This window comes from Culex quinquefasciatus, chromosome 2 (genome assembly GCF_015732765.1).
Source record: "Culex quinquefasciatus strain JHB chromosome 2, VPISU_Cqui_1.0_pri_paternal, whole genome shotgun sequence".
In the NCBI taxonomy this organism is placed as follows: domain Eukaryota; kingdom Metazoa; phylum Arthropoda; class Insecta; order Diptera; family Culicidae; genus Culex; species Culex quinquefasciatus.
In genome coordinates, this window is record NC_051862.1 from 164,253,803 (window position 1) to 164,278,956 (window position 25,154).

At 37.0% G+C, this 25,154-nt stretch overlaps 2 protein-coding genes across 2 annotated transcripts in view; one reads left to right on the forward strand and one right to left on the reverse strand.

Moving 5' to 3' along the window:
* The window catches only part of LOC6038084 (histone acetyltransferase KAT7), a 200,630-nt gene that overhangs the window by 10,932 nt on the left and 164,544 nt on the right, over positions 1–25,154 (reverse strand). The gene's annotated exons all lie outside the window — the stretch shown is intronic.
* On the forward strand, positions 1,520–24,864 carry LOC119766642. The gene is made up of 3 exons (XM_038251707.1): positions 1,520–1,629; positions 6,295–6,533; positions 24,633–24,864. The coding sequence occupies exons 1-3, from the start codon at positions 1,531–1,533 to the stop codon at positions 24,796–24,798; spliced, it is 504 nt and encodes a 167-aa protein (XP_038107635.1). The 5' UTR covers positions 1,520–1,530; the 3' UTR covers positions 24,799–24,864.

Consider the following 25,154-nt stretch of genomic DNA (forward strand, 5'->3'; position numbering starts at 1 on the left):
TTGTTCCCCGGAACAAAACCTATAAGAAACTTAATAATAGGAAAATTTGACAGGGTTTTGGGAAATTTCCTGTAAGAAGATGTAAAAAATTACAACTCTCCATAGTAAATTTATTTATGTTCCATATAAATTCAGATCGAAACTGGAGCAACTAAACCTCAACCAAATAAGCTCAAATTTTCAGGCTAGCTTCTGGTGTCATAGTACTTTAAAATCCTGGTTGATGCAAACGAAATTGAACACTTTTGTCTTTTTCATACATCCGTTAGCCACGCTAATGGCCAGCTGCCAAATTTGAATGGAAAAAGATATTGACAAACTAGAGATGCAAATTTGCATCTTTGGGTGTACGGAATACACTCAACAAGTATCGGCCAAATACAAGCACCGAAATTTAAAAGAGCTCATTTCGTAGAGTATTGCTCAATAATAGCTGTTTTCGAACACCACTCACATTTATTTGGCCCATAAGCAATTTTCGATATCTTCAAAAATAAGCAAACCAACATCGAACACATTTTTTAATTCAATTTCCCAAAAAAGGAGCTTTTATTATAGCCAGCATGAATGGTAGTTTATTTAACCTTTCTCAAGTCGAATGATCAATAAGGCGCTCTTGCAATAAATTGCAAGCGCGTGAAAAATGAAGCGTGCAAATTTCCACTTTTCATCCAAAACCGGCTGACCGTGCCAAATTTTGCACGGATAAAAATTCGATCAATATTCTTGCTGCAAACGGCGGAAGAAAAATAAAGAAAGCCAAAATTGAATCATTTACTCCGTCTGAAGACGCACATTAATGTCATTTCGTGGCCCGCTGCAATTGCTTCATAAAGTCACGAACTCTGCGGGTTCCGCTCTCGCTTCCCAGGTCCAGAACCAGTAAGTGACTATCAAAATTACGAGCCGCACATTAGTAAGGTAGCTCGCAACTGAACTCTGGTCGGTCGATTAATGGGTGATAATTTGCTTTACTTTAAAGTGTGTGCACTCCTTATGGTGCCGAAGTGCCGGGTGTGGCCCTTTTTCAGTGCGGCCACGGCGGACAAATTCGATTCGCGTAATGACAGGTTAAAAATGGGAAAGGGTAATGAAAAAAGACCAAGGAGAAAACAAAGCTTGATAAGAGCATGATTAGTTGTGTAATTGCAAAATAAGTCATTAGGTTGTTCTTGAATAATTAAAGACACACTTATTTTTACAAACAATCCATTAAGTCATCAACAAATATTTCGACACTAAACATTATAAAAAAACCTCAAATTTAAATTTTTTAACATATTTTTTTTAAATTTTACCACAAAACATGCAGACCACTGTAACAAATTAGAATGTTATCATTTGCAATGGAGCGCACAGTATCACTTGAGAGGCAAACCAAATTACCTCGAAGTATATTGTGTTTGCCCAGCTGGAAGCCTTTTTTCGTGTAATGTATGTGAAAACTTGGAAACCTGGCACAGGGTCGACTGGCATAGACAATCGTTTGAACCAGTTGACTAGTTTAATTGAAGCCTTTGCTGGTTCACCATGGATATTAGTAATATTTTTGTTCATTTCATACTTTCACTGGTCTTGCTCCTAAGTGATTTCGCCGAAAGTGATGATCCAAGATTCGTACCAAAAGCTGTAAGTAGTTTGAGGAGATTTGGGATATAAGGTGTTTTAAGACACTCCTCCCCGTGATTATACAAATTCCCGCCTTATGTTTTAAGTATGGCCTGATAAATCATTCATATACGTAAATCATTTAGCATCAACTCGTGTTACCAGTGTTACGCGGAGTTTAATATCTTTCTAAATAATTAAATATAACATTGGTTCTATCTTTCCACAGCCGGCTGCCTAAGATATATACCATTTATATAACTACATATCAAATAAACGGGAATTGTCTCAACAGCAGCATCCGATTGCTTGCCTTGAGAATAATATATAAACTATCTAATAAAAATATACGATTATTTGGGTCACATCATCATCTTCTATGATGAATCCTGACCATTACCCTTCCCTACTAACAAAATCCCAAGTAGAAGTAGTTTTCCGGCACACGCGGGGGTGTGGATATCGTATAGAACCCACCCTTGGTAGCAGCCTGTGCTAACTAACATTCCCGTCCCGTTCCCTCGAGATCTACAAACTGACATGGCGGGCGCCGTTGGTGGCCAATGACTGTTACCTATTTGCACCCATTCGTGTTTCAGCGACCTTGGTGTTTTATCTTTTCGGCGCATTCATGCATGCTGTTGCTAAGGGAAACACCACTAGATCGTTGAAGCGTATGATTGGTTGTGCTGATAGCATATAACGGTCCTGTTCAGCAACGGAGAAGGACAACCATGGGTGGTCTCTCATGCTCATGCTCATGCTCATTTGGGATATAAGGTGTTTTAAAGCAAGGTTAAGTCCATTTGAATTTGAAAACCTTAGAACTTATTGAGCCATCGCAAATATTATGAGATGTTTATGCCAAATAATATTTTAAAAGCTCTTTTGAAATGTTCTCAGCAACCAAAGATCGGATCAACTATGTTCACAACAAAAAATTGAAGAGAATTTTCTAAACTTTTTGAATTTGTTTCACACTCGGAAATTGAAAAATTGATAAATTGCTTTTGATCCTGAGAAGCATTCGAAAAAAATGACAGCATTGCACAGTGGGCGAAATGGAACCCAAAATCGGACTTAATTGAACGCGGTTGGTTCCCTGGTATGAAAAATAGTGTTTCTTATGTAAAAAAGTCCGGGAAATCGATTGGTGATGGTTTCATCCACCGCAAGAATCGGCAAAGGGTCCGTTTTGCCCAATTCCCATTTTTTACATTTTTTCTTGAAAATCGGTCTGTATTTAGACCGGAGGCTTTATGCGGCCATCCAAAATGTACTTAACTTATGTGAAAATGTCTCAGAAATTCAGTAAAAATAACCACTTGCACCGCAAAAATCATAAAGGGTCCATTTAACCCCAATTCCGCTATAAAAGCATTTTTGGCCGTTTTCAAATGTTAGGTTATTTTGGAAATCTGAAAATATTTTTATCGTAAAGATCATGATGGTAAAAATAAAACTTATGAAAAAGGCAAATAATTAATTATTATTCTGCGTTTGGGAAAATTGGCCCAAAGGGACCATCCATAAACCATGTGGACACTTTACGGGGGTATGGCGATTATCCACGCTCCATACAAAAAAGTTTTTTTTGTTTGGACAATTGTCCACGAGGGGGGCGGGGGGGGGTTGAGATTTCCAAAAAAGTGTCCACGTCGTTTGTGGATGGTCCCAAAACTGATTCTTCAATCTTTTTGTTTTGTTTAATTTCTATATCCACATAAATGTGTCAAACTATCAAGTGCAAATCGTCATTCTTATGTAAAATCTTTACGATAAAAATATTTCTAGTTTTCCAAAATCTGACCTAACATTTGAAAACGGCCAAAAATGCTTTTATAGCGTAATCGGGGTTAAATGGACCCTTTATGATTTTTGCGGTGCAAGTGGTTATTTTTACTGGATTCCTGGGACATTTTCACATAAGTTAAATGCATTTTTGATGGCCGCATAAAGCCTCCGGTCTATATACAGACCGATTTTCAAAAAAAAAAAATGTAAAAAATGGGAATTGGGGCAAAATAGACCCTTTGCCGTTTCGTGCGGTGTATGAAACCATCACCAATCGATTTCTAAGACTTTTTTACATAAGAAACACTATCATACCAGGGAACCAGCCGCGTTCAATTAAGCCCGATTTTGGGTTCCATTTCGCCCACTGTGGCGTTGTTTACAAAAATTTCTGGGGGTTTTGCATATTTTTAAGCATTTAAAAAAGTTTAAAAAATAATTGAGTTTTTGTTTAATATTTTTTTTTTGAATTTTTGTTTTTTTAAAACAAATAGTTGTTTGACTTCTTCAAAATTTATTGATTTAAAAAAATCTAGTCCAAATTGATTATTGGTAAAAAAATCTAAGTTTTTGTTTGTGAGTTTACAAAAAAAAATTTTGGATTTAAAAATTAATCATTCTACAAAAATTCAGCGATTCCCCAACAGCATAATTCGAAAAAAAGTTGTCCAATCAGGCAATAAAATGAAGTGGGGCCCAAATAATTAGACCCGTATTTTTTTTTTGTTTTGCAACAAGGGTGACTTACGCCATGTTGCGGTGGTCCAAAAAAAATGACATTTTCGTCGATTTTTGCAAAAGCCACATTGTTCCAGCAATCATAACTCCGCACCGTTTCAACCGATTTTGGCTCCAAACAAAAGCTTGTAAAATTTTGAATATTTCAATGAATTTTTTTGTAGCTTTAAGTTAGGATTTTTTTTAAAGTTATTTTTTTTTCTTTTTTTTTCCTAAATGTATTCGATTCAATGCAAAAATGTAAAACAATTTGAAGTAAATAAATGAATGTGAACAGTTAATAATAAAACGAAAAATACAACAAAGATGAAGAGCATTTAGCCATACCACTTAGAATGTAAATGAAATGTAATTATTATAAGAAAGTTCAATAAAGACATACTTAATTTAAAAAAAATTATAAGCTTGTAAATTGCCTTATTTCTTAAGAATACAATTGTTTTTTAAGAAAATTAAAATTTACTTTTAGAAAAAATCTGACGAAATGCAAAAGATCAAGATTTTTAATTAATTTGAACTAGAATAATGCAAAAATTAACTGAATTTAAATGAGCAAAATTAAAATTTTTACATTGAAAACTGCATCAAATAAAATTATTCGCTCAACAGCATTACCTTGGCGTTCACGATTGCGAGGTTCCTACTCGAAACTAGGTGTCCGAAGGCTTGATTGTTGAGGCAATTGCAAACTACTTTTTACATCTAAGCCTCCATTCACCCCGGCATTCGAACTGACGACCTTTGGATTGTTACTCCAACTGCCTACCAGCGACTTCACCGAGACAGGGCCCGTCTCTCTGGACTGAGCTTACGACCTAACCCCTACCGGAGCACTTGTTCACGATTTTGCGAGCTCTTTTTTCTCCGTGTACACCACGGGAACCCCCCGGAACACAATTATGAAGCGTAAAATGCACGTGCAACTAGACAGCTCAATCACGACGTGTTACAGTATAAACTCTAAATCGTTTATTTTTTGTCAAAAATATTTACAAAGAACTACTCGACATAGTCACACTTACTTTACGATTAATGTTCAAATATTCTTGGCATTACGGTCCGTACGGTCTTCACGGTGTACGGTTGAGCACTTCTCAACGCCTCGTTAATCGAATTATTGCAAGTGACTCCGACTCTGGACAGCCGTAGTCAGTCCCGAGTCGGGGTTTCCTTCGTTCGTAATTACCGGGTAAAGACCGCAGATTTGACGGACATTTCCGGAACTTTCGGCGGAACCTCAGAGGAGGGGTTGGCAACGCAGCACACAGCACTCAATTCGAACTCATTGGTGCGCAACTCGGTTGGCGTTTCTGTGAAGGCCTCGCTCAGCAGTGGTTCTATTCGCAGTGCATCACTTAAGGAGAAGGAGAGTTGATGGTTCTGAATTGGACCACTCCATTCATATCGACTAATTTTTAAGACTAGACCAAAAAAAGGAGCATCTACCTTTATTCCCAACTGTTTTCCTTCTTCTTCCAACTCCTGATAAGTCCAAGTGGACTTTGGAGCTACTATCGACCTGGCGGGGGCTGGCTTCTGTTTTACGCACTAATTCTACAAGAGTATCCGTCACGGCTATTGGCACTGGACGGACGGCTGCAATAATTGCTAATGTACGTGCGGAAGTGGCAGTCGCTTGGCTCTGTTGATTCTACTGTTTAATCGATCCGAAGGCTTCTGGATTTGGGTCAGCTTTGAGGAGTGTGGGAGGTGTGGCCTGAAGGTGTTATTTATTCAGTTGTCATTAAAGGCATCAGCCAGCTTAAACGACGCGAGTCGTGTTCCCGAAGAATGAACATGAGCTTTGAGATCGATATTTTCTTTTGGCCACAACTTTTTCTTAAGTGTTCTAAATTATGCACTTTTTTAAAGGAATCCTTTACACCAAATTGGGTGGCCACGATAAAAAATGCATCGAAAAAAAAACAACTTCCCAAAATTCCTTATCAATTTTCAGTAGCCGTTTAATGTGGCTCGATGTCAACCGTAATTGAATCATCATCGCTTTTTGTCCCCGGACGATCGAGGAGCGAAAAGCTGCACTTGTCAACGCAACGGAAGAGAGAACGCTTAAAAAAACTAAATTCCCAAAAATGAAAATAATTAAGTTATTGCCCATCTGTATGCAAATTAATCGATTTCATTCCCCGGCAGGAGCGCGAACAACCCGTGCTAATCGATTTCGGCACCACCGGTCAGCATCATGACCAGGGAAAGGACATCGTGGCCATGTTGCGGCTACGCGGACTGGCGGAACGACTCAGTAGCCGGATCGAAACGACCCGGGCGGAGATCTTCAACGCGTTGGGCGCGCTGGATTCGCGGGGAAGACTGCCCGACCAAGTGCGTTTCGTTCAGATACAAACCGAGGACAACACCCGAGGGCTGGTCATGTGAGTGTTAGGTTTAACCCTCAAGGTTGTTTTTTTGTTTAAAAAACCCCTGCGTTTATTTACAATTTTAGCATGTTTGAGTAAATTTTTCGTCAAATTTTACAATTTTTGAAAAATTATGATTCGTTTAAACTGTACGGGTGTATAATACATTTTCCAATAGAGCAATTCCAGCCCAAAACAGGATTTTTTTAGGTACTTTTTTCTTGACCCTTTCCGATTTCAATGAAACTTTGTAGACATGTTATCCTAGGCATATATATGCCATTTTTGTGTATATGGAGCCAGTTACACTCGATAATGACATTTGAGAAGGGCGTAAGTGTTTTAAATATTTTTGTATTTCGTAATTTAAATATTTCTGTACCTCGAAGCCGTTGCATCGAATCAAAATGTGGTCAAAGACAAACTTGTAGGAAATTTGACGGGCTTTCCGAAAAAAATACACTGAAAGAAAAATACACGCCACTTTTATGAGATTTTTTGATTTTTAAGTTTAAAAGTCAAATTTTGAAGGTGAGCCCACGATTTTTTTTCGTTCAAATTTTTTGTGAAATTAGCCTAAGATGTTAAAATAGACTCACGAAAAATGCAGGATGGAGCAACTCACCTAGAAAATTACAAAAATCATTTACTGAAACTGTTTTTTTGAAAAGTGCTCTAAACGTCAAAATTTTCAAAAACCAAAATCGAGAGTCGATTCTCCAGACAATTTTACATAAAAGTCTCCATATTGACCATGGTCCTATGTCCCGTCCTTGTGAAGTTACAGCGGTTTTAAAAATAAAAATGTTGAAAAAATAGGTTTTTTGATGGTTTTTGGCAATTTCTATATGACAGACTTGATTTTTCTGTCTCGAAAATATTTTTAACGGAAAGCTCGTCCAATTTCCCATAAGTTTGTCTTTGACCACATTTCAAATGGATGTATGGGCTTACAGATATAAGCTAATTTACTATCCAGGTTACTATACTACACTGAAAAAATATTTTGTTTTCAGTTATGAGCAATGTAATTAGCTTATATCTGTAAGCCTATACATCCAATTGAAATGTGGCCAAAGACAAACTTATGGGAAATTGGACGAGCTTTCCGGTAAAAATATTTCCGAGACTGAAAAATCAAGTTTGTCAAATTTCCTACAAGTTTGTCTTTGACCACATTTTGATACGATGCAACGGCTTCGAGATACAGAAATTTTTAAATTACGAAATACAAAAATATTTAAAACACTTACGCCCTTCTCAAATGTCATTATCGAGTAATATTGGCTCCATATACACAAAAATGGCTTATATATGCCTAGGTTAACATGTCTACAAAGTTTCAATGAAATCGGAGAGGGTCGGGTACAACCGATTCCCTATTTGACATGGAATTGCTCAATAGTTTTTACATAGAAATTTTGAAATCCTGGAGCGATTTTTTTTGGTAATTTCAATTATCTTGTTCAAATCTTGTTTGAAAATATATTTTTTTTGGAAAATCCGATTTCTTGGATGACTTTTTGCCTTCCTCATCTCAATGAGGAAAGACTATACAATCACTCGAACATTGAACTTCTTAATTTGACCTCGTACACCACGTATCACGTATACCTATCGACTCAAAATCAAATTCTGAACAAATGTCTGTGCGAGTGTGGTGCGATGTTGATTAAAATAATGTCACTCGATTATCTTAGCATTGGCTGAACCGTTTTCGTCCGTTTTAGACTCATTCGAACCCTCTTGGGTCGCCATTGTAAATTTTGATGTTTGGTTAAGTACTTCAAAAGTTATGCTAAAAAAAGATTTCGACTAAAATCCGGGAGATTGTAAAAAGGGTGGTTTTTAAGGGAACTCTTCATGTTATACAATTTTAGAAAGAAATTTAAATGACCTTTCAAGCGGTATCCCTATCTAAAGTTATGAACACATAAGTGCTTTTGTGCACTTTTTTTTATGCCGGATTTAAAATATATTGATGAATGTAATTTCTGAATCTATATTGTAATTCAACATTGGACAGATAACCATAAGACCTATCTAATGAGTCCACAAGATCAAAGATCTGACCACCCTATCAGAAGTTATAAGCAATTAAGTTTTTTTTTTATTACCGGCTCTCAGATATTTTGCTGAGAACGTAGACCGTTTCAATCATGCGACCAATTGTTAAATTCATAATCAAAAAATCATTGGAATGCACCTTAAAAAATTTAAGATCTGACAAAATTGTCAAAAGAAATAACTAATGAAGATAAATTTTTTGAACATTTTAAGAGGGAATGGTAACTTTTTACTAAATGTATTTACTATAAAGCAATGAAAACAGCACGGAAAAAACATAAGTGCTCGGATCGGGCTCAACATTTTGCTGGGGGTCCCTGGCCGAAATAATTAAAACCGTATTTTTTTTTGTTTGGCCATAAGGGTGACCTACGCCGTGTTAGGGTGGTCCGAAAAATAACCATTTTCGTCGATTTTCGCAAAAAACACTTTAAAAAAAAATCATACCAAAACAAAACAAAAAATGTCAAAAACTAGACAATATAAAACACATACCTACCACTGATTATAAAACAGCTCACTTACCAGAAAGAACAAAGTCATGCTTGTGCTTGAACAGCCTCTTACTTGGTAGATGTAAACAAAGTGGGAGCATTGGAAAATCACGTTTCGCATTCTCTCTATTCACCACCCAGGTAAGGGATCATCCATAAACCACGTGGACACATTAGGGGGGGGGGGGGGTAAGCGATTGTCCACGCTCCATACAAAAAAGATTTTTTTTGTATGAACAATTGTCCACGAAGGGGGGGGGGGGTTGAGATTCCCAAAAAAAGTGTCCACGTGGTTTATGGATGGTCCCTTAATTATCTACTGAATGAAAAAAGAGTTCTAAAATGCATTTTGCACCTGCCCTGTCATTCAACAATCATAAACTTTCAAAATATCTAAGTATCGCCGATTTTTTTTTTGACAAATTTGCTGGACTGTACTGTACAATGGAATTTCATAAAAAATCATAATATTTTTGATCGACCCCAAATATGCTCAATATGTTTTTAAACGCAGGAAAAGGCATTTAACATTGTTTTCACTTGACTAGACTTCTATTTCCATTTAAAAAATATATTTTTTTGGAAAAATATTTCAAAATAAAATATATATATATTTCCTACACCGGATTTTGCACCATCGCGTACCTTGGTTCAGAAGATGGCTTTTTTAGTCTCCTTTACCATATACAAAAAAATACTTATTTTTGGAATTAATTTAAAGTTTTTTTTTTCAATCACCCCTCCCCCCTTTAAAAAATGGTCAGAAAAATTGATGGGCAAACATTTTTTTTCATTGTAATTGTGTGTGCAATAGGGTGCCCAGAAAAAAATGACCCCCTGCTCCACAAATTAAAAACGGATTTTTGAGTTGTTTTAAGCATCTGTTCAAATTTTGAGCGAATTTGATTGAGATTAACCCATTGATACCCGAGCCTAAATTTGGTGAAAAAATGATTTTCCTACAAAAATGACTTTTTTAAATCGTTAATAACTTTTCAGGATCAAGTTTAACAACTTTGGTATGTTCTACAAAGTTGTAGAGCATTGAATTTTCAATAAGAATCTCACTTGTGGGAATATTTGGATGGAAGTAGCTAACCGTACAGACCAAACCGTAAGAAAATTTAGTTTTCCATACATTTTTCGTTTTTTTTTTCATGCAAACTATACCTTCGAGTATCAATGGGCAAATGATGACCGATTTTGCTCATATTTGGCCCAGAGTCCTAAAATAGCTCAAGGAACAATATTCAGCTTGTGGAGCGAGGTTTTGAGAAAAAGTCCCATATTCTGGGCACCCTAGTATGCAATCAACTGAAAACAATTTTAAGTACATTCCCCTGCTGTAATAAGTACGTTTTTGCAATTCCGTCGTGAAACTACTTACTTTTCCTGTCATTCTTGAACGACCAAAAAGCCTACTTTTCTGTACCAAAAATAACAGAATCGAATAGCAACACTTTTCAAAATAAATGCTGAAAAGTTCTACTTTTCAGCACTCAAATGGGTGCTGAAAAGTTGAACTTTTCAGAACTTGTTTTGAAAAGTAACACTTTTCAACATTTTTTTGATTTAAACGATTTATTGACAAAATACATGAAAATTTTACATAACATTTCACTCAGTGTGTGTTTTTTGGAATTGCAAAAAAATGTTGTATGGAACTCGTTGCAAAACATGATTTTTCAGCACTCTTCGTATTTATCCAACTCGGTGAACCTCGTTGGATAAATGTACGACTCGTGCTGAAAAAATCCTCTTTTGCAACTTGTTGCATAAACTACTACAGTTAAACCTCGCATATGCACCTCATATGGGGGTTTCTTATGCGAAGCACGCATATGCGAGGTACAGGGCTTATGGGATTTTGGCTATATGGGAGACATGGGCTATATACTATACCAATTTATAGTGTTTTGGAGTCGTTATGAAGTCAGCTTTACAGCTACACCAAATTTACATGGTTTACGATGTTCTAGGTCATCCGAAACTTCGTCAAGTTAAGGCCTATGTGTTCAACGCCGTACAAGTATGAGGTAGGCGATTTGACTGTGGTTTTTCACCACAGGTCATATCCGGATAACCTCAAGGAGGTTCAGGGACTAGTCTACCGATATGTGGTGATGTTCTGGGTCTTCTATAGAGTCCCGAGAGTTACGACCGACGGGTCTACCGCCGTAACAAAGCAGAGGTCGATGGTTTTTGACCTTAGATAATATCCAGATAGCCTCAGGGAGGTTCAGGGACTAGTCTACCGATATGTGGTGATGTTCTGGGTCTTCTGTAGAGTCCCGGGAGCTACGTCCGATGGGTCTACCGACGTAACACGGCAGAGGTCTGTGGTTTTTGACCTCAGATCATATTCGGATAGCCTCAGGGAGGTTCAGGGACTAGTCTACCGATATGTGGTGATGTTCTGGGTCTTCTGTAGAGTCCCGGGAGCTACGTCCGATGGGTCTACCGACGTAACACGGCAGAGGTCTGTGGTTTTTGACCTCAGATCATATTCGGATAGCCTCAGGGAGGTTCAGGGACTAGTCTACCGATATGTGGTGATGTTCTGGGTCTTCTATAGAGTCCCGGGAGTTACGACCGACGGGTCTACCGCCGTAACAAAGCAGAGGTCGATGGTTTTTGACCTTAGATAATATCCAGATAGCCTCAGGGAGGTTCAGGGACTAGTCTACCGATATGTGGTGATGTTCTGGGTCTTCTGTAGAGTCCCGGGAGCTACGTCCGATGGGTCTACCGACGTAACACGGCAGAGGTCTGTGGTTTTTGACCTCAGATCATATTCGGATAGCCTCAGGGAGGTTCAGAGACTAGTCTACCGATATGTGGTGATGTTCTGGGTCTTCTGTAGAGTCCCGGGAGCTACGTCCGATGGGTCTACCGACGTAACACGGCAGAGGTCTGTGGTTTTTGACCTCAGATCATATTCGGATAGCCTCAGGGAGGTTCAGGGACTAGTCTACCGATATGTGGTGATGTTCTGGGTCTCCTGTAGAGTCCCGGGAGCTACGTCCGATGGGTCTACCGACGTAACACGGTAGAGGTCTGTGGTTTTTGACCTCAGGTCATATTAAGATAGCCTCATGGTGGTTCAGGGACTAGTCTACCGATATGTGGTGATGTTCTGGGTCTTCTGTAGAGTCCCGGAAGCTACGTCCGAGGTCTGTGGTTTTTGACCTCAGATCATATTCGGATAGCCTCAGGGAGGTTCAGGGACTAGTCTACCGATATGTGGTGATGTTCTGGGTCTTCTGTAGAGTCCCGGGAGCTACGTCCGATGGGTCTACCGACGTAACACGGCAGAGGTCTGTGGTTTTTGACCTCAGATCATATTCGGATAGCCTCAGGGAGGTTCAGGGACTAGTCTACCGATATGTGGTGATGTTCTGGGTCTTCTATAGAGTCCCGGGAGTTACGACCGACGGGTCTACCGCCGTAACAAAGCAGAGGTCGATGGTTTTTGACCTTAGATAATATCCAGATAGCCTCAGGGAGGTTCAGGGACTAGTCTACCGATATGTGGTGATGTTCTGGGTCTTCTGTAGAGTCCCGGGAGCTACGTCCGATGGGTCTACCGACGTAACACGGCAGAGGTCTGTGGTTTTTGACCTCAGATCATATTCGGATAGCCTCAGGGAGGTTCAGAGACTAGTCTACCGATATGTGGTGATGTTCTGGGTCTTCTGTAGAGTCCCGGGAGCTACGTCCGATGGGTCTACCGACGTAACACGGCAGAGGTCTGTGGTTTTTGACCTCAGATCATATTCGGATAGCCTCAGGGAGGTTCAGGGACTAGTCTACCGATATGTGGTGATGTTCTGGGTCTCCTGTAGAGTCCCGGGAGCTACGTCCGATGGGTCTACCGACGTAACACGGTAGAGGTCTGTGGTTTTTGACCTCAGATCATATTAAGATAGCCTCATGGTGGTTCAGGGACTAGTCTACCGATATGTGGTGATGTTCTGGGTCTTCTGTAGAGTCCCGGAATCTACGTCCGAGGTCTGTGGTTTTTGACCTCAGATCATATTCGGATAGCCTCAGGGAGGTTCAGGGACTAGTCTACCGATATGTGGTGATGTTCTGGGTCTTCTGTAGAGTCCCGGGAGCTACGTCCGATGGGTCTACCGACGTAACACGGCAGAGGTCTGTGGTTTTTGACCTCAGATCATATTCGGATAGCCTCAGGGAGGTTCAGAGACTAGTCTACCGATATGTGGTGATGTTCTGGGTCTTCTGTAGAGTCCCGGGAGCTACGTCCGATGGGTCTACCGACGTAACACGGCAGAGGTCTGTGGTTTTTGACCTCAGATCATATTCGGATAGCCTCAGGGAGGTTCAGGGACTAGTCTACCGATATGTGGTGATGTTCTGGGTCTCCTGTAGAGTCCCGGGAGCTACGTCCGATGGGTCTACCGACGTAACACGGTAGAGGTCTGTGGTTTTTGACCTCAGATCATATTAAGATAGCCTCATGGTGGTTCAGGGACTAGTCTACCGATATGTGGTGATGTTCTGGGTCTTCTGTAGAGTCCCGGAAGCTACGTCCGAGGTCTGTGGTTTTTGACCTCAGATCATATTCGGATAGCCTCAGGGAGGTTCAGGGACTAGTCTACTGATATGTGGTGATGTTCTGGGTCTTCTGTAGAGTCCCGGGAGCTACGTCCGATGGGTCTACCGACGTAACACGGCAGAGGTCTGTGGTTTTTGACCTCAGATCATATTCGGATAGCCTCAGGGAGGTTCAGGGACTAGTCTACCGATATGTGGTGATGTTCTGGGTCTCCTGTAGAGTCCCGGGAGCTACGTCCGATGGGTCTACCGACGTAACACGGCAGAGGTCTGTGGTTTTTGACCTCAGATCATATTAAGATAGCCTCATGGTGGTTCAGGGACTAGTCTACCGATGTGTGGTCATTCTTTGGGTCTTCTGTAGATTCCTAGGAGTAACGGCCGATGGCTCTACCACCGCAACAAGATAGAGGTCGGAGGTTTTCGACCTCAGTTCATATTCGGATAGCCTCAGGGAGGTTCAGGGACAAGTCTACCTATTTCTGGTAATGGTATCGCCGTAATCGGCCGTAACTCTCAAGATCTTACAAAGACCTATCACATCGGTAGACTAGCCCTAGAACCTCCTGAGTCTATCCGGATATGATATGAGGTCGAAAACCTCCGACCTCTATCTTGTTACGGTGGTAGACCCATCGGCCGTAACTCCCGGACTCTGCAGGAGACCAAAACATCACCACATATCGGTAGACTAGTCCCTGAACCTCCTGAGGCTATCCGAATATGATCTGAGGTCAAAACCACAGACCTCTGCCGTGTTACGTCGGTAGACCCATCGGGAGACTCAGAAGACCCAGAACATCACCACATATCGGTAGACTAGTCCCTGAACCTCCCTGAGGCTATCCGAATATGATCTGAGGTCAAAAACCACAGACCTGTGCCATGTTACGTCGGTAGACCCATCGGACGTAGCTCCCGGGACTCTACAGAAGACCCAGAACATCACCACATATCGGTAGACTAGTCCTTGAACCTCCCTGAGGCTATCCGAATATGATCTGAGGTCAAAAACCACAGACCTCTGCCATGTTACGTCGGTAGACCCAAAGGACGTAGCTCCCGGGACTCTACAGAAGACCCAGAACATCTCCACATATCGGTAGATTAGTCCCTGAACCTCCCTGAGGCTATCTGGATATTATCTAAGGTCAAAAACCATCGACCTCTGCCTTGTTACGGCGGTAGACCCTTCTGGCGTAGCTCTCGGGACTCCACAGAAGACCCAGAACATTTCCACATATCGGTAGACTAGTCCTTGAACCTCCCTGAGGCTATCTGGATATGATCTGAGGTCAAAAAACACCGACCTCTGCCGTGTTACGGCGGTAGACCCATCGGTCCTCCCGGGACTCTACAGAAGACCCAGAACATCACCACATATCGGTAGACTAGTCCTGAACCTCCTGAGGCTATCTGAGGTCAAAACCACATACCTCTGCCATGTTACGTCGGTAGACCCATCGGACGTAGCTCTCGGGACTCTACAGAAGACCCAGAACATCACCACATATCGGTAGACTAGTCCCTGAACCTCCCTGAGGCTATCCGAATATGATCTGAGGTCAAAAACCACAGACCTCTGCCATGTTACGTCGGTAGACATCGACCTCTCATCGACCTATCATCGACCTCTGCTTTGTTACGGCGGTAGACCCGTCGGTCGTAGCTCCCGGGACTCTATAGAAGACCCAGAACATCACCACATATCGGTAGACTAGTCCCTGAACCTCCCTGAGTCTATCTGGATATAATCTAAGGCCAACAACCATCGACCTCTGCCTTGTTACGGCGGTAGACCCTTCAGGCGTAGCTCTCGGGACTCCACAGAAGACCCAGAACATTTCCACATATCGGTAGACTAGTCCCTGAACCTCCCTGAGGCTATCTGGATATGATCTGAGGTCAAAAAACACCGACCTCTGCCGTGTTACGGCGGTAGACCCATCGGTCGTACCTCCCGGGACTCTACAGAAGACCCAGAACATCACCACATATCGGTAGACTAGTCCCTGAACCTCCCTGAGGCTATCCGAATATGATCTGAGGTCAAAAACTACAGACCTCTGCCATGTTACGTCGGTAGACCCATCGGACGTAGCTCCCGGGACTCTACAGAAGACCCAGAACATCACCACATATCGGTAGATTAGTCCCTGAACCTCCCTGAGGCTATCCGGATACGATCTGTGGTCAAAAACCACAGTCAAATCGCCTAACTCATACTTGTACGGCCTTGAACACATAGACCTAAACTTGACGAAGTTTCGGATGATCTAGAACATCGTAAACCATGTAAATTTGGTGTAGCTGTATAGCTGACTTCATAACGATTCCAAAACACTATAAATTTGTATAGTTTAGTTGATTTTTTATAAAAATATAGCCCATGTCTCCCATATAGCCAAAATCCCATAAGCCCTGTACCTCGCATATGCAACTCTTGCGACAAAACCGAATCAGGTGGAATGACTCGTATATGCAAAGTTGCATATGCGAGGCGCTCTTATACGAGGTTTAACTGTAATTCTAAAATATTTAGTGTTTTTTGTTGTTCAGAGCCACACGAGTTTTTTTCCACAATTACTTTTAATCAAGTTTTTTGCATTGAAATTTTACATGTCTTAATACATTTTGATCTAAATATATGGCATGTAGAGGGTTAAGTTCAACCTTCACCAACACAAGGAGTGGCTTCCTCAAGTTCCAGCCTAATCATAATTAAATTAATAACACAGCGTAACAAAATATTTTTTTTATTTTTTGGCAGCACGAAAAAAAATGCTCCTCTAGGGATCGGCTTCCTGAACAAAATGCAACCTGGCGCATATTTTTATTGTTATCCTAACTCGAGATATTCAATGCAGAAGTTTTGCATATGAATCACCCCCCGTCGGAATATATTTTTAATTTTGTTTTCTCTGTAACTTCTGATCAATTAGGTCTTTTTGGACGCTTCCGGTGTCATTCGACGGTAAATTGTTAGAAAAACTCAAGATTTGGTCCCATTGGCCGGTTCCCGTAACCGGTTCCGGAGGAAATCCGGAATATTGACCAAAACTGTGAAAAAACTTCAAAAATTTGAAGTTTTTTGCTCTTAATGCGAAGTGAACGCACTATAGCATGAAACAATCCATACAAACTAAAAAAATGTTGGTCCCAGCATGTTTGAAGGTGTTTAATTGAAAAGGTGGCCATTGAGAACCGGTTCCGGTCAATCCGGATCCGGAAACTCCGGAAAAATTAAGCAATATTTTCACAATTCCAATGTGTCAGACAGATATAAATAAAAGTGTTGTTGAAGCATTCTTTGCTACTTCATATTCATATTACCACAAAAACATGGCCAAGTGGCCAACGGGAACCTGCTCTGAATGTTCCGGATCATGGAACCAGTGGACACTTGACATTTTTAATTTTAAAGGCAGATTTTTATTAAGAAATTTTCAAGGTTTCTGGAAAAATATGAATTAATCCGAAATCAGAATCAGAAATGTGGCCAAGTGGCCAACGGGAACTCGTTCTGAATATTCCAGATCAGAGAACCAATGGTCACTTGATATGTGTATTAATTTAAAATAGCATAATTTAATTAGGAAATTTTCTAGTTTTCTAGAAAAATCAGAATCAGAAATATGGCCAGGTAACCAACAGGAACCCGTTTTAAATGTTCTGGATTAGGGAACCAGTGAACATTTGAAGTTTTTATCAAGTTTTCAAAAAAAATATTTAGATTAATTAAATTTAAAAATTCCTGTAAAAATTAAGAACATATTCGATATCAGAATTAGAAATATTGCCAAGTGGCCTACGGGAACTCGTTCTGAATGTTTCGGATCATGTTACCAGAGGAAACTTGAATTTTTAATTTATTTTAAAATTGCATATTTTAATTAATGAAATTTTTAAATCCCTGGAAAAATCTGAATGTATTTAAAATAAGAAATAAAAATGTTGCCAAGAGGCCGACTGTTCCGGATCAGGGAGCCAGTGGTCACTTGGCATATTTTAATTAGGAATTTTCTAGATTTCTAGAAAAATCTGAATTAATTTGAAATCAGAATTGAAAATGTTGTCAAGTGGCCAACGAGAACCTGTTCTGACTGGTCACAATTTTTATTAATTTAAAAAATATATATTTATTTTAATGATTTTTTTTAAAGTTTTGGAAAAAATCACAGTTTATTTAAAATCAGATTTGAACATATAGCCAAGTGGCCAACGGAAACCCATTCTAAATGTTCCGGTTCTGGGAACCAGTGGTTATTTTTAAATGTTTATTAATTAAAAAAGCATATTTTAATAAGGAAATTTTCTAGTTGTCTAGAAAAATCTGAATTTATTCAAAATCAGAATCAGAAATGTGGCCAGGAACCCGCTTTAAATAATCCGGATTAGGGAACCAGTGAACATTTGAAGTTTTTAACAAGTTTTCAAAAAACATATTTAGATTAATTAAATTTAAAAATTCCTGTAAAAATTAAGAACATATTCGATATCAGAATTAGAAATATTGCCAAGTGGCCTACGGAACTCGTTCTGAATGTTTCGGATCATGTTACCAGAGGAAACTTGAATTTTTAATTAATTTTAAAAACTTTACTTTTTTTGTTTATTTTATAAAGCATATTTTCATTAAGATTTTTTTTAGATTTCTAGAAAAATCTAAATTTATTTGAAATCAGCATTAGAAATGTTGCCAAGTGGCCAAGTGACTGATCACAATTTTTATTAATTTAAAAAAATATAGTGGTTTATTTGAAATCAGAATAAGAAATGTTTCCAAATGGCCAACGGGAACCCGTTCAGAATGTTCCGGATCAGGGAACCAGTGGTCACTTGAAATGTTTATTAATTTAGAAAAAAGCATATATTAATTAAGAAATTTTCTAGTTTTCTAGAAAAATCAGAATTAATTCAAAATCAGAATCAGAAATGTGGCCAGGTGACAAACAGTAACCCGTTTTAATTGATCCGGATTAGGGAACAACTGAATATTTGAAATTTTTATCAGGTTTTCAAAATCATATTTTGATTAATCAAATTTTAAAATTCCTGTAAAAATTCAGAATTTATTTAAAATCAGAATTAAATATGTTGCTAAGTGGTCAACTGGAACCCGTTCAGACTGATCCGGATCAGGAAACAGAAGACACTTGATTTTTTTATTAATATTAATGAAGCATATTTCAATAAATGACATTCAAAAATTCCACTTATAATCTTAAAATTTTTATATTCCTTTAAAAATTCAGAACATATTTGAAATCAGAATTAGGCAAGTGGCCGACGGAATCCGTTCTGAATGATTTGGATCAGGGAACCAGTGTTCACTTGACTTTTTTATTTTATAAAGCATATTCTAATTATGAAATTTTCTAGATTTCTAGAAAAATCTAAATTTATTTGAAATCAGAATTGAAAATGTTGTCAGGTGACCAACGAGAACCTGTTCTGACTAGTCACAATTTTAATTAATTAAAAAATATATTTATTTTGCTGATTTTTTTTTAATTTTTGGAAAAAATCACAGTTAATTTGAAATCAGAATTAAAAATATTTCCAAGTAGCCAACGGGAACCCGTTCTGAAAGTTCCGGATCAGGGAACCAGTGGTCACTTGAAGTGTTTATTGATTAAAAAAGCATATTTTAATTAAAAATTTTCAAGTTTTTAGAAAAATCAGAATTAATTCAAAATCAGAATCAGAAATGTGGCCAGGTGACCAACAGGAACCCGCTTTTAACAATCCGGATTAGGGAACCAGAGAACATTTGAAATTTTTATCATGTTTTCAAAAACATATTTTGATAAATGAAATTTTAAAATTCCTTTAAAAATTCAGAATTTACTTGAAATCAGAATTAGATGTTGCCAAGTGGCCAACGGGAATCCGTTCTGACTGTTCCGGATTGTAATATCTCAAACGTTCGACAGTGCGAGGCGTAAGAACCGCGGGGAAACCTGCAGGGACTTTCTTTGCATTAAGAGCTATCCAAGGTGTGGTAGACTGCGAGGAGCAGTAACCAGCTCGGAGCTCGAAATAAAGTAGACAAGTCGCCTTGATGTTCCAGCCGAAAAGACTCCTCTTTGTTTATTTGAACTCGGGTATTTATACTAGTCAAATTTGTTGCATCACATGTAATTTGAGTGGTGACACTTACGTGCTACAGTATAGACTTCTGGAGTTGGCTTGTACTGGGTTGAACCCTTGCGCTGGCTCAGCAGGAGTCAGCGTCCCGGCCAATTGTCGATGAACCGAAATATGGTTCGAAAAGGCTATACGCAAGCATCAGCAATTATGCTTGCGCCAAGTGGTTCTAACTGTGTGTGGGCTCTACAGCCAGGCAGGGTTTGTGTTTTGAAAGACAAAACCTGGTCTTGTTGTGCGAGGTCCGGGCATGGTAATAAAAATGGAAATTAAGTGTGAATGGGTATGTTGGGAATGCAGTGGTGTTCAGACTATTACAGGATCAAGAAACCAGTGGACATCGCAGGGTTGTTACGGGAAAGTCGAAAGAAAATCCGCGCCAAATCCGCGCTGACCGAAACCTCAATCCGCGCGAAATTCACGCCATATAAAAAAAATCGCGACAAACATTCAAGAAACATAATTTCCAAAGAAAAACCTAATTAAGAAAGTATTTGATAAAAAAATTAAACTCGTTTTATGTTTGAAGGAATGATAGCAAAAATCCTTTTAAAAATACCTAAAGAGACATCAAGAAAAGTGTCACCAAAAATTATTTTTGCAAATCAGAAAGACACTACAATAATTTCGACTAATATAAATGAAATAGAAAATTATAAACCAATATAAACAAAATTTAAAAATCTAATAAATGAAATTTAACTTCAAAAATATAAGCTCAAAAAACCAAAATCTAAAATTTTAATATAATTGAATTTTAGATTTAGAAATTCTAAACATTCAAAATCTTTAAATTTTAATACAGATTGTATTCCATATTCCACACTTAATTTCGAATAATTCCGAAACAAATTGCATTTCCAATATTTGACATATTTTCTTCCAAAATTAAAGATTTTAAGATTTTAAGAATTTAAGAATTTAAGAATTTAAGAATTTAAGAATTTAAGAATTTAAGAATTTAAGAATTTAAGAATTTAAGAATTTAAGAATTTAAGAATTTAAGAATTTAAGAATTTAAGAATTTAAGAATTTAAGAATTTAAGAATTTAAGAATTTAAGAATTTAAGAATTTAAATTTAAGAATTTAAGAATTTAAGAATTTAAGAATTTAAGAATTTAAGAATTTAAGAATTTAAGAATTTAAGAATTTAAGAATTTAAGAATTTAAGAATTTAAGAATTTAAGAATTTAAGAATTTAAGAATTTAAGAATTTAATTTAAGAATTTAAGAATTTAAGAATTTAAGAATTTAAGAATTTAAGAATTTAAGAATTTAAGAATTTAAGAATTTAAGAATTTAAGAATTTAAGAATTTAAAATTTAAGAATTTAAGAATTTAAGAATTTAAGAATTTAAGAATTTAAGAATTTAAGAATTTAAGAATTTAAGAATTTAAGAATTTAAGAATTTAAGAATTTAAGAATTTAAGAATTTAAGAATTTAAGAATTTAAGAATTTAAGAATTTAAGAATTTAAGAATTTAAGAATTTAAGAATTTAAGAATTTAAGAATTTAAGAATTTAAGAATTTAAGAATTTAAGAATTTAAGAATTTAAGAATTTAAGAATTTAAGAATTTAAGAATTTAAGAATTTAAGAATTTAAGAATTTAAGAATTTAAGAATTTAAGAATTTAAGAATTTAAGAATTTAAGAATTTAAGAATTTAAGAATTTAAGAATTTAAGAATTTAAGAATTTAAGAATTTAAGAATTTAAGAATTTAAGAATTTAAGAATTTAAGAATTTAAGAATTTAAGAATTTAAGAATTTAAGAATTTAAGAATTTAAGAATTTAAGAATTTAAGAATTTAAGAATTTAAGAATTTAAGAATTTAAGAATTTAAGAATTTAAGAATTTAAGAATTTAAGAATTTAAGAATTTAAGAATTTAAGAATTTAAGAATTTAAGAATTTAAGAATTTAAGAATTTAAGAATTTAAGAATTTAAGAATTTAAAATTTAAGAATTTAAGAATTTAAGAATTTAAGAATTTAAGAATTTAAGAATTTAAGAATTTAAGAATTTAAGAATTTAAGAATTTAAGAATTTAAGAATTTAAGAATTTAAGAATTTAAGAATTTAAGAATTTAAGAATTTAAGTATTTAAGAATTTAAGAATTTAAGAAAAATGTTTAAATTTAGAAAAAAAAACATTACTCAAAACTCAAAAGAAATTACATATTCAGAGGCAGACATATTAAGAAATGAGTTAAGTGTAGTACTAATTTTATTTGAGAAATTCTCAACCATACATTTAAAAAATAATCTCTACATAATCTTCATCTTAATTTTTCGACGGTTCGTATTAAGAAAATACAAACATTTTCAGAAAAAAAATCTATTAATGAGAAATTTACATTGCAATCAATAGAAAAACAAATTCGCGTAATTCTTGATAATATTTTTCATAATATCTTGAAAGTAATTCTATATATTAAATTAATAAACATTGTGACCAGTTAGAACAGGATCTCGTTGGCTACTTAGCAACATTTTTAATTCTGATTTCGAATATGTTCTGAATTTTAACAGGAATTTTAAAATTTCATTAATCAAAATATGTTTTTTGAAAACTTGATAGTAATTTCAGATGATAACTGGTTCCCAATCCAGAAGATTTAAAACGGGTTCCTGTTGGTCACCTGGCCACATTTATGATTCTGATTTCAAATAAATTGTGATTTTTTTGCAAAAATTAATAAAAAAAAAATCAGTTTTTTTTAAATTTATAAAAAATGTGACCAGTCAGAACAGGTTTTCGTTGGCCCCTTGACAACATTTATATTTCTAATTTTAAATAAATTTAGATTTTCCAGCAATTAAAAAAAATAAAATATGCTTTATTAAAATTAATAAAAAAAAAACAAATGTTCTGGGACTGGTTCCCTAATCCGGATTATTTAAAGCGGGTTCCTGGCCACATTTCTGATTCTGATTTTGAATAAATTCAGATTTTTCTAGACAACTAGAAAATTTCCTTATTAAAATATGCTTTTTTAATTAATAAACATTTCAAGTAACCACTGGTTCCCTGAACCGGAACATTCAGAATGGGTTTCCGTTGGCCACTTGGCTATATTTTCAAATCTGATTTTAAATAAACTGTGATTTTTTCCAAATCTTTAAAAAAAATCAGTAAAATAAATATATATTTTTAAATTAATAAAAATTGTGACCAGTCAGAACAGGTTCTCGTTGGCCACTTGACAACATTTTCAATTCTGATTTCAAATTAATTCAGATTTTTCTAGAAATCTAGAAAATTCCTAATTAAAATATGCCAAGTGACCACTGGCTCCTGATCCGGAACAGTCGGCCTCTTGGCAACATTTTTATTTCTTATTTTAAATACATTCAGATTTTTCCAGGGATTTAAAAATTTCATTAATTAAAATATGCAATTTTAAAATAAATTAAAAATTCAAGTTTCCTCTGGTAACATGATCCGAAACATTCAGAACGAGTTCCCGTAGGCCACTTGGCAATATTTCTAATTCTGATATCGAATATGTTCTTAATTTTACAGGAATTTTTAAATTTAATTAATCTAAATATGTTTTTTGAAAACTTGATAAAAACTTCAAATGTTCACTGGTTCCCTAATCCAGAACATTTAAAACGGGTTCCTGTTGGTTACCTGGCCATATTTCTGATTCTGATTTTTCTAGAAAACTAGAAAATTTCCTAATTAAATTATGCTATTTTAAATTAATACACATATCAAGTGACCATTGGTTCTCTGATCTGGAATATTCAGAACGAGTTCCCGTTGGCCACTTGGCCACATTTCTGATTCTGATTTCGGATTAATTCATATTTTTCCAGAAACCTTGAAAATTTCTTAATAAAAATCTGCCTTTAAAATTAAAAATGTCAAGTGTCCACTGGTTCCATGATCCGGAACATTCAGAGCAGGTTCCCGTTGGCCACTTGGCCATGTTTTTGTGGTAATATGAATATGAAGTAGCAAAGAATGCTTCAACAACACTTTTATTTATATCTGTCTGACACATTGGAATTGTGAAAATATTGCTTAATTTTTTCCGGAGTTTCCGGATCCGGATTGACCGGAACCGGTTCTCAATGGCCACCTTTTCAATTAAACACCTTCAAACATGCTGGGACCAACATTTTTTTAGTTTGTATGGATTGTTTCATGCTATAGTGCGTTCACTTCGCATTAAGAGCAAAAAACTTCAAATTTTTGAAGTTTTTTCACAGTTTTGGTCAATATTCCGGATTTCCTCCGGAACCGGTTACGGGAACCGGCCAATGGGACCAAATCTTGAGTTTTTCTAACAATTTACCGTCGAATGACACCGGAAGCGTCCAAAAGACCTAATTGATCAGAAGTTACAGAGAAAACAAAATTAAAAATATATTCCGACGGGGGTGATTCATATGCAAAACTTCTGCATTGAATATCTCGAGTTAGGATAACAATAAAAATATGCGCCAGGTTGCATTTTGTTCAGGAAGCCGATCCCTAGAGGAGCATTTTTTTTCGTGCTGCCAAAAAATAAAAAAAATATTTTGTTACGCTGTGTAATCCGCACACACACATAAATTGACCTTCCACTTTGAGAGGCCCACCCTGGAAGGGTCACTAATTCGACGCCATTCGCATATTTTAAGCGCCTTAATAGCGAAAAATTTGCACCAATTTCTTTGCCCCCCCTCTCTGCCCGTGAATATTTTCATATTCATCATGTTGCTGCTGATGACGATCATCAAGTTGAACGATCCCGGCGGGCACGATTCAGGATCAACACATTTTCGTAATGGTTTTTTGTGTCTTTTTTTTTGTCTTTTTTTGCAGATGGACCTCTAACGGGTTCTACGTGTCACTGAAGTTCGTCCTGCTGCTGCACTTGGTGGTACTGGCCGTACTGGGGCTGCTGTGTCTGCCAAGATCGGAACAGAAACAGACTTCGACGACGGAGTCGCAGATGCAAATCATTAGCTCGAAGAGTATCGAAGTGTAACGGGACATGTTGAATATCAACTGGTTCAACAAGGTGTTTTGTTAGAATTTTAATTTCTGTAAAATATGAGCTCTTATATTTTAAGGTTTGAGAAAGAAACACCAAGCCTAAAAAAAAGCAAAAAATCGATCTCTTTCTGAAAAATTTCAATCCGTTACGATACAATCTCCAACATGCAATTCCACTATCAATTTCCAGCTCTAAAACAAAACGTCCTCTCCCGAAGCAAACAAACAACCAAAATCGCAAGGTGGATTTTGCTTGCAAATGATTTGTGGTTATGGCGGCAGATGGCATCGCGCCGCCAGGTTCTGTCACGATTAGTTTCGATGTCCGGAGAGCGCCGGACCCACGTC

Excerpts from the sequence above, each read along its gene's own strand:
- LOC119766642 (XM_038251707.1), top strand. The coding sequence starts at position 1,531 with ATGGATATTAGTAATATTTTTGTTCATTTCATACTTTCACTGGTCTTG. Across the intron at positions 1,630-6,294 it reads CAAGATTCGTACCAAAAGCT|GAGCGCGAACAACCCGTGCT; the intron begins GTAAGTAGTTTG and ends ATTCCCCGGCAG. Across the intron at positions 6,534-24,632 it reads AACACCCGAGGGCTGGTCAT|ATGGACCTCTAACGGGTTCT; the intron begins GTGAGTGTTAGG and ends CTTTTTTTGCAG.